General features: G+C 36.5%; 1 protein-coding gene across 10 annotated transcripts in view; it reads left to right on the forward strand.

The window, feature by feature from the left end:
• The window catches only part of KIF6 (kinesin family member 6), a 157,510-nt gene that overhangs the window by 89,903 nt on the left and 51,461 nt on the right, over nt 1-16,146 (forward strand). For all 10 annotated transcript variants that reach the window (XR_014850759.1, XR_014850760.1, XR_014850761.1 and 7 more), the window contains exons 14-15: nt 6,955-7,057; nt 12,359-12,414. Coding sequence is in view for 7 of the 10 variants with exons in the window: in XM_085055068.1 (XP_084911194.1) it covers nt 6,955-7,057; nt 12,359-12,414 (159 nt within the window). In the remaining 3 variants the exon portion in view is untranslated. The remainder of the gene's footprint in view (nt 1-6,954; nt 7,058-12,358; nt 12,415-16,146) is intronic.

A 16,146-nucleotide genomic window follows, 5' to 3' on the forward strand; every position in this document is an offset into this window, starting at 1 on the left:
GAACACAGCTATCAATAGGTTCCCCATTTTATTCCCCACTGCTGATATCTGCAAATATTTTGGTTATGCCAAATAGCTTCTAACTGCCTTCTCATCTCCTATATTCCAACTCTGACATTGATAACTCAGCTGCCCATTGGCTCTTAAAAAGAATATAGTGACACAACTAGGCAATGCAAAAGTAGGCGTGCTGTAAATCAGCACTAGTGCAGATATTCTAGAGTATCTTGATTCCATGCCATGTAATCTGAGAAATCATAACAAAAATTTTATCTGAGAAATATGACAAATTATAACTGAGAAAGCTGTAAGAAATAAAAACATAATTAGACCAAAATGATTCTGTTAACTGAGTCTGAAAAATATGTGCTCTACCAGGGGGATGTCATGACAGTATTTAAAGTTGCTCTTAACAGTTTCCTTTTATCCTGCAGTTCTCACTAAAATTGTGCTTTGCAACATTTGACAGGGAGACAAACTGATATGCCATTTTTCCAGGAGAGGAAAATGACGGAGAGATATTTCAATAGTTTCAGTCTTTACACACAGATATCACTCAGTTTCAACTCAATGTCAGACTTGCCACATTTCAGTAAAGAGCCTAAAACCATATTCCTGACTGTCAATAGACATTAAAGATCAAGCAGATTTTGTTGCAAAAGTAGAGGTGTTAAAAACAAACCTGTTTTTAACTGTCACTTGAGATTTCTTAAAATTATGAAACTGAAGAAATTCAACCTCATGAAATTCATCTATCATATCCCATTTGGAGTTTTGTTGTTGTTCTGTGGACTTAGACAATCTTAAAATTGTCAATTTCATCTTCTTTTAAATTTAGTTTATACTTAATTTAACCTTTGGTTTTGAAATCCAGTTCAGAATTTTCCTTACTACTCCTGCAGAGGAATATTAATTAATGTAGTAGTCTACTTCTAAAGGGATTCTTGTAAGTAGTTGTTTGTTGGGTTTTTTGAAGCATTTCAGTTGAACTTTATAAAAATTGACTTTTACAGAGTTGAAATTTTATGTAGTATCTAGGGTTTGTTGTTTTATTTTAATTATCTTAAAGCAATCCCATTTTTAGTGATATTAGTTGCACTGGAAATTGTGCTTGTCTTTGTTTTATGTCTGACATGCTCCTGTACAAGATTGTTCTTTGCTATTCATCATTTTCATGGTTTCATTGAATGGTGATTTCTCTTCTGTTTATAAATTATTTCAACATCTATGGAATAGTTTGTCTTGTCAATCAATTAATTTTGTGTGGAAGAGATAAGGACTAGGTAAGTTACCCACGCACCAAATAGCTCAGTGTTTCCACAGTGGGAATTTTCACTTGTGATGTGCAGTCTGACACAGATTCCAGAGACAGAGAAATTAATTTATGCCCATGTTTTATTTAGTTCATTGTGTCTGAATATTCTGGTTTTCCTTCAAGGCTTTTAACTTTCCCAGAAACTGTTCAACACTGCAGGAGTCCTGTGAGCAACCTTGTTTTATGTCTTTCCCATTTTTGAATTGTAGTCTAATGAAGGTAGCTATATGTAATACACATGCTTTTAATGAGAAATTTAGCTGATCTTTGCAGTGGGGAGGTATTTGTTGTATATTGTTTTGCCATTTGCTTACCTATTTTAAAGTATTTCTTCTTTGTTGACTCACAGTTGCAAGCTCTGCTCCATCTTTTTTCCATTCTGAACAGATGGCTATGATATCTTGATGGATCATGGTAAAGATGTAATGCATTATGCTTACATGACCTCTAATATCTTAGTTCTATTGCAAAGACTTACCGAATAATTTGACTTTAGTTTCATTTGGAAGTTTTCACAGTTCCTTTGTTCTCATTGGATAATAAGTGGAAATACATGGTAGACCAAACAGGCTGACAGTCTTCATAAGCATGAAGACTCACAAGCCCCACTAGTTGCTCTCCTGAAATTCTTCAAACACTCACTTGAATGAGACCTTTCCTTGAGCCAAGGACTCTTGACTCCTCGCTTCTACTGATTTCAGTGGAAGGGTTGACAATTCTTGTCTAGTAGAGCACTTAGTAAAATGGAAAGAAAATGGAACAACGAAGTCTTTTACTGTGAAAATGTAGTTTCTGCAAAACAGATGCATGGGCAGATACGTGGACAGATGCCTTTCTCATCAGAATACATTGTCTAAACAGTTATTCCCAAGAGTTTGCTTTTGTCAACAGTCTTAATGTTCCTCCCTCAGAACAGATCAACTTGCAGTCATAATGCTTCTCTTCTGGAGAATTGTCTCCATTTTTTTTGTGGGTTAAACTGGCAGCCTCTGGCATGAGGGCTGCTGAAACCCACTCAGAACTCTCATACCAGGACCAAAATCTGGTTAAAAGGTGGTGTTGTGAGGAGACACTGTGGTTCTGCTTTCAGACAGAAAAGATATCAATTTCATGCTATTGTTTGACAGACTTTTCCAGATGTAACTGAAGAGTAACATAAACTTTTTTTCTGTGGGTTTCATGCATTAAACTTTATGAAGGTGTTCTCCCTCTGAGCAATAACCCTCTCTCAACAAACAAACCAAAAAACAGAAGGTGGCCAGACTCAAGACTGGAAGTGCCATTTCCAGATTGAGCAGTCTGGGGAAGAAGAAAGAACCAAACCACTGAAATAAAGTACTTTAAAATTGTCCAGCATTTATAAGCTGTGATCACTAATACAATAAGATTCGTTGGTAAGTTGTGATCACTAATACAATAAGATTCATTGGTGTTCGATACATTTAAAAATCAGTATTGTCATTTAAGTACATACAACTGTGTTTCATCACTTTTGACAACAAAATGAGGTCTGTGTTTATCCCCGTTCATGCTCTTACCTTCTTAGTGTAGTCCTTGAGTAATCCCAGTGGATACTTTTTTATTTAAAAATAGCATTCAGACAAGGAGTTTTTCTGCTGGCAGTTGAACACCCAGCACCACACTACATCCTATATGCTCCTTTGAAGTTTCTTTAAACTTAATATTTGGGGTTTAGGATAGCTGTAAACAGCATTTGTGTATGTAAGAGTGTAGAATAATTGATCTCTAAATTAGTGTGTGATTAGAATTGCATGCAGAATATCTGCCAGGATCTTTGCTGACATGCAGCCTTCTACCTGTTATAGGCATACACCTGAGTCTTGAAATCACTTTAGTCTTTTCTAACCTTAAAAAGTAATCTGCGACATCCAAAAGCCTTTTTACAGTTTTGCTCAGTGTATTTTATATTACTGGTTTCAGAAGTTTAGCACATCATAAATACTACAGCAACCTTTCTATTTCCTGGTCATTTCAGATCTTGTTGCTCTAGTTCAGAGCTTGTGAGACATCACTGCCACCCTGCTGGCTTACCCACGTTCAGTGGGACAACAGTAATTTGCACATTTCAGTAGAGGAGCCTATTGAATCAAATGTTTTGCTTAATATGGAAGTTGAGAGAGTTCACTGGATAGGAGTACAGACTGAAATCAAACCTTCAATGAGAACATTCTTAAACATACAAATTTGGGAGGTGGATTGAACATGAATTTTACCAAAATTTCAGCTGTGTGAATTTGCTATAAATGTGGGGTTTGCTGTGAATTTCACATTGTGTGAGTTGAGCATAGTTGTGTTTTAAAATTAAAGCCAAGTTACACAACCTAACAGGAGAGGTATAATTGAAATTGGGTTGATACAAAATTTATCTGTTTTTATGCAGCCCTGTCACCTGGGGTTTCATGAATGTGATTGCAAGAAATTTTTATGCTTTTCCCAATTATCTGAATTATTTTTATGGTAATGATTATTCCAGTTCACATTGTAATGATTTGATGACATGTGTTTCCTGGTTCTCATCCTGCAGGATATAATGGTTCTTCCTTAGATAAGAATTTTCAAATATTTATTTTGTAACAATATGCCATGGTAATTAACAAGGAGAGGAGGAATTGTTTGGCTTGTAAGAGTGAAATAAATTGTTTTCTCTAGCAGTTTCAGCTGAACTATTCCACTACCCTGCCAAAACTTTGTCCTTATCAATGGTTTCTTCTCTTTTTGTTTATATAATGTATGTATTGCTGTACACAGATTTCAATTTCAAAGCTAGAGAAACACAAATTCAATAACACCTTGGTTTAAAAGAACATCTAGTTTATTTGTTAGAATTAAGCCCAGGAGAAACAGTGTGCCAATAATGTTAATGCACTATGGCACTGGGAGGTCATTTGAAAGAAGGTGAGGCTATTTTTTGAAATTACAGATCATTTGAGGAAATGGAAACAGCATGATTGGAGATACCACATCAACCATGGAAAAGAAATAATCTTCACTACTGAGCAGAATGAAAACACAACTACTCCATCAAGCTTTCAACGTCTCTTGCCGTCTTTCATTAACATTGTTGTCTTCCCTTTTTAACTTCCTAAATGTTCTATCATTACCCATAAGCTGCAACATTCTTCTGTAGCTGTTTTATGCTCATGTTGTACTGAAATATCATATCAATGGTCCTTTCTAAGTTTCTTTCCTTTTATACCATTTTCAGAATGGGTTTGTTTACTACTTCATATGTTTCTCTATTTTCTTAAAATGAACTGCATAAACCAGAAAATTTCCCCTTCCCAAGTGTTCTGGGGATCTATTTTCACGTGCTTTGTTTGGCTGTACAAAGTTGCTGCCTCTTCAAGCTAGTGCTGGAAAATGATTATCAGGTTACCTTTAATTTTGGTTGATGCATTTCTGCCAGACAGTGGCAATAATCACTGTAGCAGTTTTGTTTTCCAAACTTACTTTACTGTTTTTACTTGTACTCTCAAAGGCAGCACATGGCCAGAAGATTTAAATACTTTACATTGCAATGTTATGTATAAGGGCATGCCATTGTTTATCTTAGACGTGATCATTAATTTTGTCCAGGCTTTCTGCACTTAATATGAGCTTTTTCTGCAACAAAAGCAATTCTAGGGGGTCAATTCAGGCTGCATGTTAAAATTAGTGCTAGAGATTGGATGAATGTGCTATAAAATTCTGCTTGCAAAGCTGCCTGTTTTTCTTCGAGGCAGACATGAAACATGAACATTACACTCTCAGGTCATCACCACAGAAAAATATATGTTCCTAAATTCTCTTGCTCTTTTGGATCACATAACAGTAAATATTGCACTGTATCTTTCCTTGATTTTCTTATTCAAAAAGGGTGGAGCATTTCTGCATGCTTTGCCATTCAAACATTCCTGGTGGTTCTATTTTCAACTCAAAATTTTTGAATTAGTAACAGATGTGCTGATTCTTTTGACTGAAACAAGGGGCAAATTTTTCTCTCTATTTTAAATATTTTTTTTAACTTTTACTGATCATAGAATCCTGAGTCCTAGTTTTTGTTACCAGTAACAAAACTGGTACTTCTTCTGTAAACAGTATCTTCTGTAAACAGTATCTTCTTCTCTGTAAACAGTATCTTACATCCCAGAAATCTCACTGCAGCCAATGGGAACTTACCCTGATATAAGTATGATAAGGTGCAGCAGAATATATTTAGAATGACTTTAAAATGCAGCTTATGCATCTAGACCCCAGTAAGGGGTAACATCCCAGCATTGTACATCCCAGCCTGTTTAGGCATGTTTTGCCTATTTCTTGCCTCAGATTCACACCCTGACCCTGAAAACAATATATTTCATGCCTTTGAAATGAGAAGATTGTGTTAAAGAAAGCAGGAGAAACCTGGAGAAGGAGAAAACCCTTACACCAAAATTGCACAGCAGGTAGCCTGAAAAAAAAGCTGGTATGTGTGCATGTGTTACTGGCAATGCTGGTCCATTGGCATAAAACATGCACAGAGAAAAACACATGCACAGCAGAAATTCTAGGAAGCTTTATAGCTCTTGTTCACAATGGATTTGGGCGTCTTGATAGCTCTGAAGCAGGAAGGCAGACTTGTGGGTAGGACAAAAGAAAGACTGAAGAGGGGAAACAACCAAAGGAGAGTCAAATTCCAACTTAAGGAATATCATTCTTGAGGTTTAAGTTGCAACCTTGAGGTTGAATTAAAGGTGGAGCTAGTTTTCATTCTTCATACAGTTTGAGTGTTAGGCTCCTCCCCCTTGCTGCTACTGAGCAATTGTCATTCCTGTAATTTATTTAAGTGCAAGTCTCATCCTTTCTTCTTGCTCATTTATTGACATATATGTAATGGTGATAACACAGATGCTGGTATAAGCTTTCATTCCCCTTAAGCCTTTGAATTTTTTTGTTAATAATAAATACAGATACATGATATCTTACTTGGATCTGTAGATCATCTAGCGATGAGAACTGAAAATAATACAGACTGTAGTATTTTTCTTTCGTGATTTTTAAAGATTTGAAGGCCAAATAGGTCTTGACATTCCAGTGCACTAAAGGAAACAAACACCATGTTGGAAATGTAAAAAGGCAGGCACCAACCATTTTTGTAGGCAGAATTCTTGCTTTATATAAAAGGATATGGAAAAGTATTTACTAAGACATAATTAAAAGAAGACTGACTTTATTCTTCCAGAATACTGAAAATATTCAAGATATATTTAGGGTCCAATGTGAAACAGATGAAAGAAAGACAGAAGCAACTTGCATTTTGCTGTTGTAAAAATACCTCAGGCTCACACTGAAGAATATTTCACATATTTTAAATTTTTGAAGTTTGGTTTTACTGAGAAACATTTAAAATTATCTTGAAAAATCATATACCTCAAGCATTCAGACTTCAGAGAAGTGAAGTGAAACATAATTTATTTGTCAGATAACAGAAATCGTTTGTCAAAAATGCTTTCCCATCAGTGGAAAACCAAACTTAGTCTTCTCTTTGCTCTAAGACCCCTGGGCTGACTTGCTGCATTTGTCTGAAAAGGATCTAAATAAGTGCAAAATGTCTATCTTTTGATGACTCTAAATAGTTATCTTTTTTTAACTTGGGGCAGGAGGAAAGATGTCACTTGGATGTCAGGAAGCTTTTGAAATTTTCAAGCGGGACCATGCTGACAGTATAACCATTGAGGACAACAAACAGCTTTTGAAACAGAGGTGAGTGTTATAGCTAAATACAGCTGGAGGAGGACATCCAAGAGTTCATTATGAGTCTGGGCAGGGACATGTAATTTTACTCCAGACGTCCCAGGCTTCTGTTGAGGCCCTGGTACAGACATTTCACCTTTTCTTACTTAGGACATTTCGTATTCAGAAGGCACTGAGTGGTGATAGAAGTCTGGATAGAATGTGAAAGTAGCATGAGGAATCTTGGAGCATATTTCCACTCATTTTATTCATCTTCACAGCCATGTTGAAGCAATGTGGCAATGGCATTCATGATCAAGTATTATCTAGAGGAAGTAAAATCCATGTGACTGAATCAATTACTGCAGTTTCCATTGTCAAAAATGTTTTACTGGCTTCAGCACTGAATTGGATAGTTAGGAGATGCTTAACATATGCATCTGTCTGGTGTTCCTAACCTGTTTGCCAAGTGATTTTAGCTTCTCTCTGCCAGTTTTGCATTCACAAACAGAAATAATACTTTCCTCTTCCACATTTGTTGTTAATGTTGGCAAAACACTTCACACATCTGGGGAAGATAGTGAGAAGGGCAAAACATTGAAAACATGAATTGTCATACAGATTTTAAACTTCACAAACTAAACCACCAACACTTGTCCATGATGATTGGATAACAGTACTGTATCAGTGTCAGCTTTTCAAGTGTTAACCCTCCTAGTACTCAAAATAAATACACAGCTTTGAGATTGCAGATGCCAAAAGCAGATCTCTCAATCTGTCCTTGTAACTAACATTTCCCGTAACAGTTGCTTGGGGGATTTTGGTTTGGTTTTTTTTTCTGTTTGGTTGAAAGGTTTGTTTGTTTATTTGTGGAGTTTTGTTGTTGTTGGTTTTGTTGCTGTGGTTTGGTTTGGTTTGGTTTGGTTTGGTTTTTGTGAGGTTTTTTGTCCTGGGCTTTTCTCCTCCAGGTTTCTTCTGCTTTCTTCTGCTTTCTTCTGGTTTCTTCTGTTTTCTGACTTCATAGGCATGAAAGAGGTTGTTTTCAGGATCACCAAGTCTTATACTCATTTACTTCAGTGAAAGTGAGACATGAAATAATCTCCACATCTTTGTGGAACTTACTTGAGTTCTTGCTATTTATCGCTTTTCTGAACTGATTAACTTTTTACCTGGATCTATAACTCAGACACAGGACCACAAATTGCAAAGGTATTAGATGTATGTAAGAATTTATCCATGTAAACTGGATGTCTATTACTGCCTTTCTTTTGATCAATATATCAGATCATGCCACATCACTGCATCATCACAGCATAAGTGAATACACTGTAGTAATTTCTAGCGTAGCTATTAAACAGAACACTTCATAGTTACTGCATGATAATGAGAGCAATACAGTTCTGAGCCATGCCCTGCCCTTCCTCTAGTTAATCACAATTCTTCTGTATTTTTTCTGTTTGTTATTACTATGAAGCAAACCAGTATTTCCTTCTGGTTTCAGAATATATAATAGAAATGAGCAGAATCGACAAAGCTTGATGACAGATTTTGCTTTCCTTAAAGGACGAAGAGATTCAAACGAATACCTTGTGTAACCCCTCTCTTGTAGGCATCAGCTGATTGCTGAAAACTGTGCTAATGTGAATTTTGATACTCTGGAACAAAACCATTTCCCCTGCCATTTGCAGTCATTTTTAGCAAAGATGCTTGTAGCTCCAAGTTTACTGAGTTCATTAGAATGGATTTATATAAAGTCCAGTCTGTAATTTGGGATGAAGCCTCTGAACTACCAGTTACACAAAAGTTACACAACAGTTCTGTTACCCAGCCAGTGTTCAAATTGCACAGGAAGAGTGTGGACACCACATGTTTAAAGGTTACCATAGCTTCCCTTTATATGTAGGCTTCTCTTGTTAATAATTTTGTTTATAGTTGCATAACCACTTCTGTCATACCACAAACAGTGTTTGGTTCACAAATTGCTTATTTTTAGCTGTCTTATTTTTTACTTTGGGTATTTTGGGTAGATTTTCTTGGCTTGCTAATTATCATAGTCAGAGAATAGTCTGAGTTGGAAAGAACCCTTAACAGTCATCTAGTCCAACCCTGCTGCAATGAGCAGGAACATCTTCAACTAGATCAGGTTGCTCAGACCCTGTCAAGACTTAGCTTGAATGTTCCAAGGGATGGGGCACCCACCGCTTCTCTGACAACCTGTTCCAGTATTTTACCACTCTTATTGTAAAAGATTTCTCTCTTATGCCTAGTCTGAATCTACCCTAAAGCATTACCCCTTGTCCTATTACAACAGCCCCTACTAAAACATTTGTCTCCATCTTTCTTATAATCCCCCTTTAAATATTGAAAGGCTGCAATAAGGTCATCCTGTAGACTTCTCCAGGCTGAACAACTCCAACTCTCTCAGTCTCTCTTCCTAGGAGAGGTGTTCCAGCCCTCTGACGATTTTTGTGGCCCTGCTCTGGACCTGCTCTAATGCCTCCATTAGCTGGAGCAAAAAGGCCTTGTCAGTAGCCCCCCTTGAGTATCCTGTAGAAGATGCCAACCACTCGGTCCCCTTTGTTGTCTCGGTCTCTGATTCCTACCCACCAGCTATCAGCCTGAAGATATCTGTTCTTCAGAAACAGCTCTTCACTCAATCCTCCTCTTGGTTTAGAGAGCAACCTCTCCATCCCTCCTCCTCTCTTGTCTCTTGTGACAACCTGTAGCCCTTGGCAGGCAAACTCAAATTATGGGATTGTCCCACCAAGTTTCAGTAATGGCAACAAGATCACAGCTTTCTAGCAGCATAGTGACTTTCAGATGCTCCTCTCTTGCCCACACTGCATGCATTGGTATAAAGGCACCTCAGCTGTTGGCCTCTCCATCTTCTTAGAAGAACACCCCTTAATTCCTTTGAAGTATTTCCCTGGTGTTTCCCTATTGGCTTCTATTGTTTCAGGAGCCCCTGCCACATCTCAGTAAGACATCAAGTGTGCATTATATCATTCATATACTACATGAATGGTGAACTGCCTACTTGGAAGTTTCACTGTGAAGGTTGCAACTGTTGGTTGGGCTGTGAAATTATTCATATTGCTGTGACTATATATGGTCATACAGATGCAATATACATGTGTTTTTTCTGTAACTACTTGTGTATAAGTGATCAAAAGCATTCAGTTAATTAAATCAAATACTGAAAAGCATTTGTTTTGTAAAAAAAATATTTTAAAAAATCTGGTTTTGAATAAAGCTTTCACCTACTACTTCAGAGCTCTTCACAGGTGTAGTATCTTAAACTGTAATTCAGTAATGTCTCTGGATTTAAAAAGTGGGGAAACTGATATAAGATAATTTAACCTATATAAGTTAAAGATAATGCAAGTGAAAGAAAATATATTCAAGCTATCCTATTAAGACAGTTGCCTGTGGGAAGTGCCTTTGTAAGATAGAAAAGGTGATCTTCTAATCTTCTACAGCTTTACAGGAATTGTTTTTCATTTTTATTCTGTACATTAGTAGCTGCTTCCCTGCTTAATATAAACCACCCTGTGTTTGTACCCAGACAGAATCAGATTTCTGCAGTTTGGACTTTCTATACTTGACTTCCACAGAACTTAATAATATCCCATTTCTTAATGCAACCATGTTCTCTTAGGATTGTTTCTCTGAGGAGGAGAAAAATTTATCCCATTTTCTGGTGAAATATGCCACCAAGAAATCTTCCCAGTTGTGCCTCTCCAATGTAATATTGCATACTGCACGAAGCTTTTAAATCCCATCTTAGTCAATATTTCCAGTAGTAAAATTCTACTGAGCTTACAGATGTGATGTACATCTAGCTTCCATTTTGTTGTTCTCAATTAATTTTTTTCCATTTTCTTCTTTCCTTGCTTTCTGTGTTTTATCTGGTTAACAGCTAACTCATTTTTTCAGTACATATGGGCAAGTTTCATGGAAAGGATGAGTTTCACTTGGGTCACTTGTTGTTGTAATTTCTAATAATTAAAAACAAATGAATATTCATTTAATCCACTGAATGCCTCCATTTTCTCATTAGACAGCCTCTGAGCTTTTCTTGGTTTACATAATGCATTAGAGATTTGTTTTCCAAGATGTTTATATTTTAATTACTGGCATTTGCATTCAAAGAGTGAAATCTTTGCCAAAAATGCTTTTTCCACTAAAATTAGTGGCTAAATTCACTCTGGGGTTTTATCATGGAGTATTTATTTTGTAGGTAATAGAAGCCATGATTTGGAAACTTCAGCCTTTCTGTTGAGTGGTCTCCATGTAAGATACTCATGGAGTTTTTTCAGCTAGCAATATAATTGTTCACTCATCACTATTCATGGCAATATCACCTTAAGGCTAGACAATACCACCTATTTTTTTAATTAAAGAAGTATTGGAAATAGCTTTTCCCATTTAATATTAGAGTCAAATCTTGTGTCTTTACCTGGTTTATTTTGTTTGGCTATGATTCATAGTTGCAGATGGAATCTGTTGAAATGTCATAAATTAATGCCAAATTTCAGTTTATGTTATTGTGCTGGTTTATAAACTGTGGTGTTTCAAAAACAGATGAGCAACCTATTCTGCTATTAGCAGTAACCTATGAATAAAGGCTGGATAGATAGCTGGCTTCAACTTGTCCAGAAAAATCTCTCTGTGAAAATGAATCAGAGTCAATAGCCAATGTGAGATTTGCCTCAGGAATTAGTAAGTTATTGATGAACTTACTATTTGGCTCGTGGGACCTGAGGGAAAGAAAGAGAGAGGTACTTTAGAGCTTCTTCCCTTTGGTGTTTACTCAATCCTCAATGCCTGCTTGGGGCTCTAAGTTAACACCAGTAGAAAAAGCTTTTATAAAGTGTCACAGAAGTTTCAATGGCTTCTGCCGTTTTTATGTAAGACAGAGTAAGTGCTCAGGAACCCTCCAGCTTCAGCCACTGAGCCTTGAAAGCAAATGTTTGTGAGCAGATATCAGTGAAGGCACTTGAAATTCTAACTTGTTCCAGTCTTATGAGGAAATAGACTAATGGAGGAGGGGGAATGTAGGGAGAAGCCATATTTCTTTACTCTGTTTTACCATTTTTTGAGTTAGACAGAAGTACCATTTGTGGATTTCCTAAGTTACTTTATCTAGATCAAGGCTATTCTAGATGGTTTCTCTTAGACAAGACAATCTTTCCTAATGGAAAATTGTTTCCAGTTAGTTCTACTTACAGATCAAAAGGTAGTACTGAGTAATTCTGTGTTTTATTGTGATAACTTGTGTAACTTGTTGTTCTCTAGAATAATTCTGTATCATTATGCTTGCATTGACAGGTTTGATGAAGCTAAATGCCTTGGGGAAAAATTAAATGAAGCAAGAAATAAAATAAGTGAGTACATTTAAAATACATTTTACCTTTTAGCTGATTAAATCACAGAATTCAAATGTATGGGAGGAGATTCTGCTTTATAAAAGAAAAAAGTCAATGCATTGCTAAGATTTCCAATAAGGTGAACTGTAAGCTGATGATAGCAGTAATTATTTATTTACAAGTTTTGATTATTTCCCATACCATAATATGAAAAACAGGCTCTCTTCTTTATTTGACAGGATGTCTGAAATTTATCAGAAAGAGAAGTAAAAGTATTAGCATGGAGGTTTTTTAATTTTATTTTGGAATGAAAGAATCCAAAACCATCATTTGAAATTTTCATATCTATGGATTAAGGATTGTATTTATCCATCAATTTATATAACTTCTGATAAAAGAAGATTTCATTGTTGAATTACCACTCTGCACTTTGTACAGATGAATTAGAGCAATTCTGAGGAGTAACTCAGCTTGGTGGGGAGTTTCATCATTTTTTCCTTTAAGGCACCAACAGCATGTATTTGGTATCCAGTTTCAGATTGTTCAATGTCAAAAATCACACCCCAACATGGGTCTTATCTGATCCTCCTAGTAGACTTTTATATGTTCCTAGTTGATTTCTGAGTTCTGTTGATTCCAAACCTGGATCCAATCCAGGGTTTCTGTCAGATGTTAAACAGTTTTTTGCTATCCCTGAAGTTCTTGCAGATCAGGTTCATGTCCTCCATTTTGCACACATTCAAGTGAGCCATGTCTCTTCAACCTTGCAGATAGAGGCTGTGAGGGACCAGATTTAAAGGTAACCTGGCATCCAGGGCAAGTGGTGTAGACCTTGCTTTCATTTTCTATCTCCTTCCTCTTTGGGTGGCACCAAAATAGGCATGGACAATGAAGTCATTATCATCATTTCATGTCTTACAACAGCAGTTGACTTTTGGGAAAGGACAAATATCTCACAACACAGCTGCCAAGTGCTCTGTACTTACACCATAGCCATGATTATATTCTCTGTGGTCATGAATGATAACTACTGCCAGATTCCCCTCCCAATCACCTTGGGGTACACCACAAGTCCCTCAGAAATATTATGCAGTATATTTAAAGTTATGCCAGATATGCGGAAAGCCTCAGCTGTGTTGGCAATGTATTTTCAAACCACAGCACAACTGATGTTTGCAATGGATCCAGAAGCAGAGACATCAGGTGCTGCTGCAGCACTGTTCTGAGCACTTGGTTATTTCTTTAAAACATGATACTTGAATTCACTTGTCTTCTCTCAGTAGGTTAATTTGCCTCTTTCAGACTGGCCAGAACATAAATGTCAGTACAGAACCTGTGCATGGATATTCACAGATTGACCCAAGCAAGAAGAATTTCGAGTCTCTGCAGTGTCCATATAAACTTATTTAACTCCTGCCAAGTAGGCTTTTTCCCATGGCAAACTTGGAAAAACAGGTCAAATCTACTGTGGAGGACTCTTTTTCCTCTGCTGCCATCTTAAAGTCCACTTTGTCCTGCATTCATTGTATCTCTTAGATTTCCTCATCTGTGTTATGCCCAAGAAATTTCTTAGCCTAAATAAGGTAGAGCCAAAGTCAGCACTGACTGTCAAGCTTCTTTCCCTTGTTGAAGTTGAAATGCATTTTGGAGTAGGAACACTGAACACCAGCAATAAGCAGCTACACATAAGCACATAGTTCTCAGTATCTGGGGTTGCAACTGGGCTGCATGAAGACACCTAGCAGCTACCCTAAATGCAACTTTTACCTCGGGGAGAACAAATGTTTGGAGGTTGTGGGAGACAGTACAAGATGCAGTGGGACACATGCTGGTCCTGAAGGTACCACTTACAGTGTCATGCTAGAACAAGACTTGTGTGGTCTCTAAATCTCTTGAGATTTGAATCGCTCAGAAATGATGTAACAATTCAATGTAGATGTTACCTTTCAAGACTGTTTCCATGGGTTGCTGCAAATCTAGAAGAAACCCTTGGTTTGGACTGAATTCCTGTGGGTTTTTCTCAGTAAGTTAGGCAAAACTTCTGATAGCTATAGTGCAGTAGAGTATGGATTTTGCTGCAATCAAAAACATCTGTTTTAAAACTTGCTTTCATTTAAGTTCTTCAGTGTTAAAAGTGAAACACTGAAGTATATCTGGGAAATATGAGCAGTACAACAACTGTATATATAATCCAAAAAACCAAACTGATCCCTTGAACAAAACAAGCAGCCGAGTAACAAATCAGTAGTGTTGCACTGAACTTTACAATGCTTACATGCCTCCTGTAGGAAATTGTAATAGGTTGTATACCACATAAATGTTGAAAAGGTCCTTTAAGAATCAAGCTAGAAATGTCTCCAAAGTTCTAAGAAAAATTGCACAAAATGCATTTCAATCTTGTTTTGGTGTATAAAGTGTATTTACCAGTAAAGCATTTTCAAATTAAAAATTAATTTCCTTACTCTCCTTTTTTTTTATTTTGGCAGTAAAATGGGAAAATAGTATTTCCATTGAGTTTTCACTGTTATTCTACTGTGTAAGCAATAAATTCCATCCATGCTGTATCCATGTATAGCTATCTCTATCCAGATAGATCATCTATCCTGATGTATGCATATTATGCAGATGTAACTACTTTGTGGATGGTTTTGTATACACTGATGTCTGAGGCTTGAGAGTGATCATACGGTACATTCCTTTCTTCAGTTCTTTCTGTGTAACACTATGCAGAATGTGAAAACTAGCACTCTGGCTAACACAAATACTATACTCTATTCATCTGTCCTTTTTTCCTGTCCAGCTTTGTTTAGAACATATTTGTCAATGTATCTACCTATAAGTACCTCCTAACAAGTATTAATATTTTACCTCCGGTTCAGCTTAGTCAATTCAATTCCACTACCTTATATAATTTAACAGCCTAAAACAGTATTTTTTTCAGTTGAGTCTGTTTCATCATAGCATTCATACTCAGAAGACCATTAAAAATGCTAAGTAAGTTTACTAACCTGCCAAATTTTTACTGAAAATGTGGTGGGAGAAATAAGAGTCATCTGCAGCCTGCAGCTAGATCTTTCATTTACTTTTATTGTTGTTTTGGTTTCCTTAAACATTCCTGGCTGCCTTGTTGGGCACAATCAAGAACAGATCCCATCAATATCAGTTTCCATTATTTCTAAGTTACTTTTAATAGTATAAAACTGTGAACCACAGAGGCCATATTAGTCCATTTCATGCAGTCTGATTATATTTTGAGATAGTGACAGCAGCATCTGGCTGTAACTTTTATGTCATAAGTACACTTTCACTCTGACTTTGGAAATATTAGTATTTTGCAGTGAAAAATACACACACTACTCCAACCCCTTCTCAATTACACTAGCATTTCAAAAACATCAGGAAATTAGGGCTGGAAAAAGAAATCTGCAGTAAGATTTTCTTGGTAGGCTTTTGCTGATGTTACTGCATGCATAAAAAGATTAAGAAAAACCATGTCTAGATGTAAGGTGGATTTCAAGTGTAGAGTGACTATAATATCAGAAACGAGACATTGTGGCCAGCATGCTTCTTTGCTACTATACCACATAGTCCTGGATTCTGTCTCCTTTTATATTTAATGGCACTACAGAGATTTTTCTAAAATGAAAAATAATATGTATGTCTTAGATTTTTCATGCTTACTTTTCACAATGGCCTTCTAGAAGTAAGAGGATGAATTTTACTGAGGATGAAAATTGTCTTTTTCTGACA

This window comes from Lichenostomus cassidix, chromosome 3, assembly GCF_008360975.1.
Source record: "Lichenostomus cassidix isolate B80296 chromosome 3, HeHo_3.0, whole genome shotgun sequence".
Taxonomy (NCBI): Eukaryota; Metazoa; Chordata; class Aves; order Passeriformes; family Meliphagidae; genus Lichenostomus; species Lichenostomus cassidix.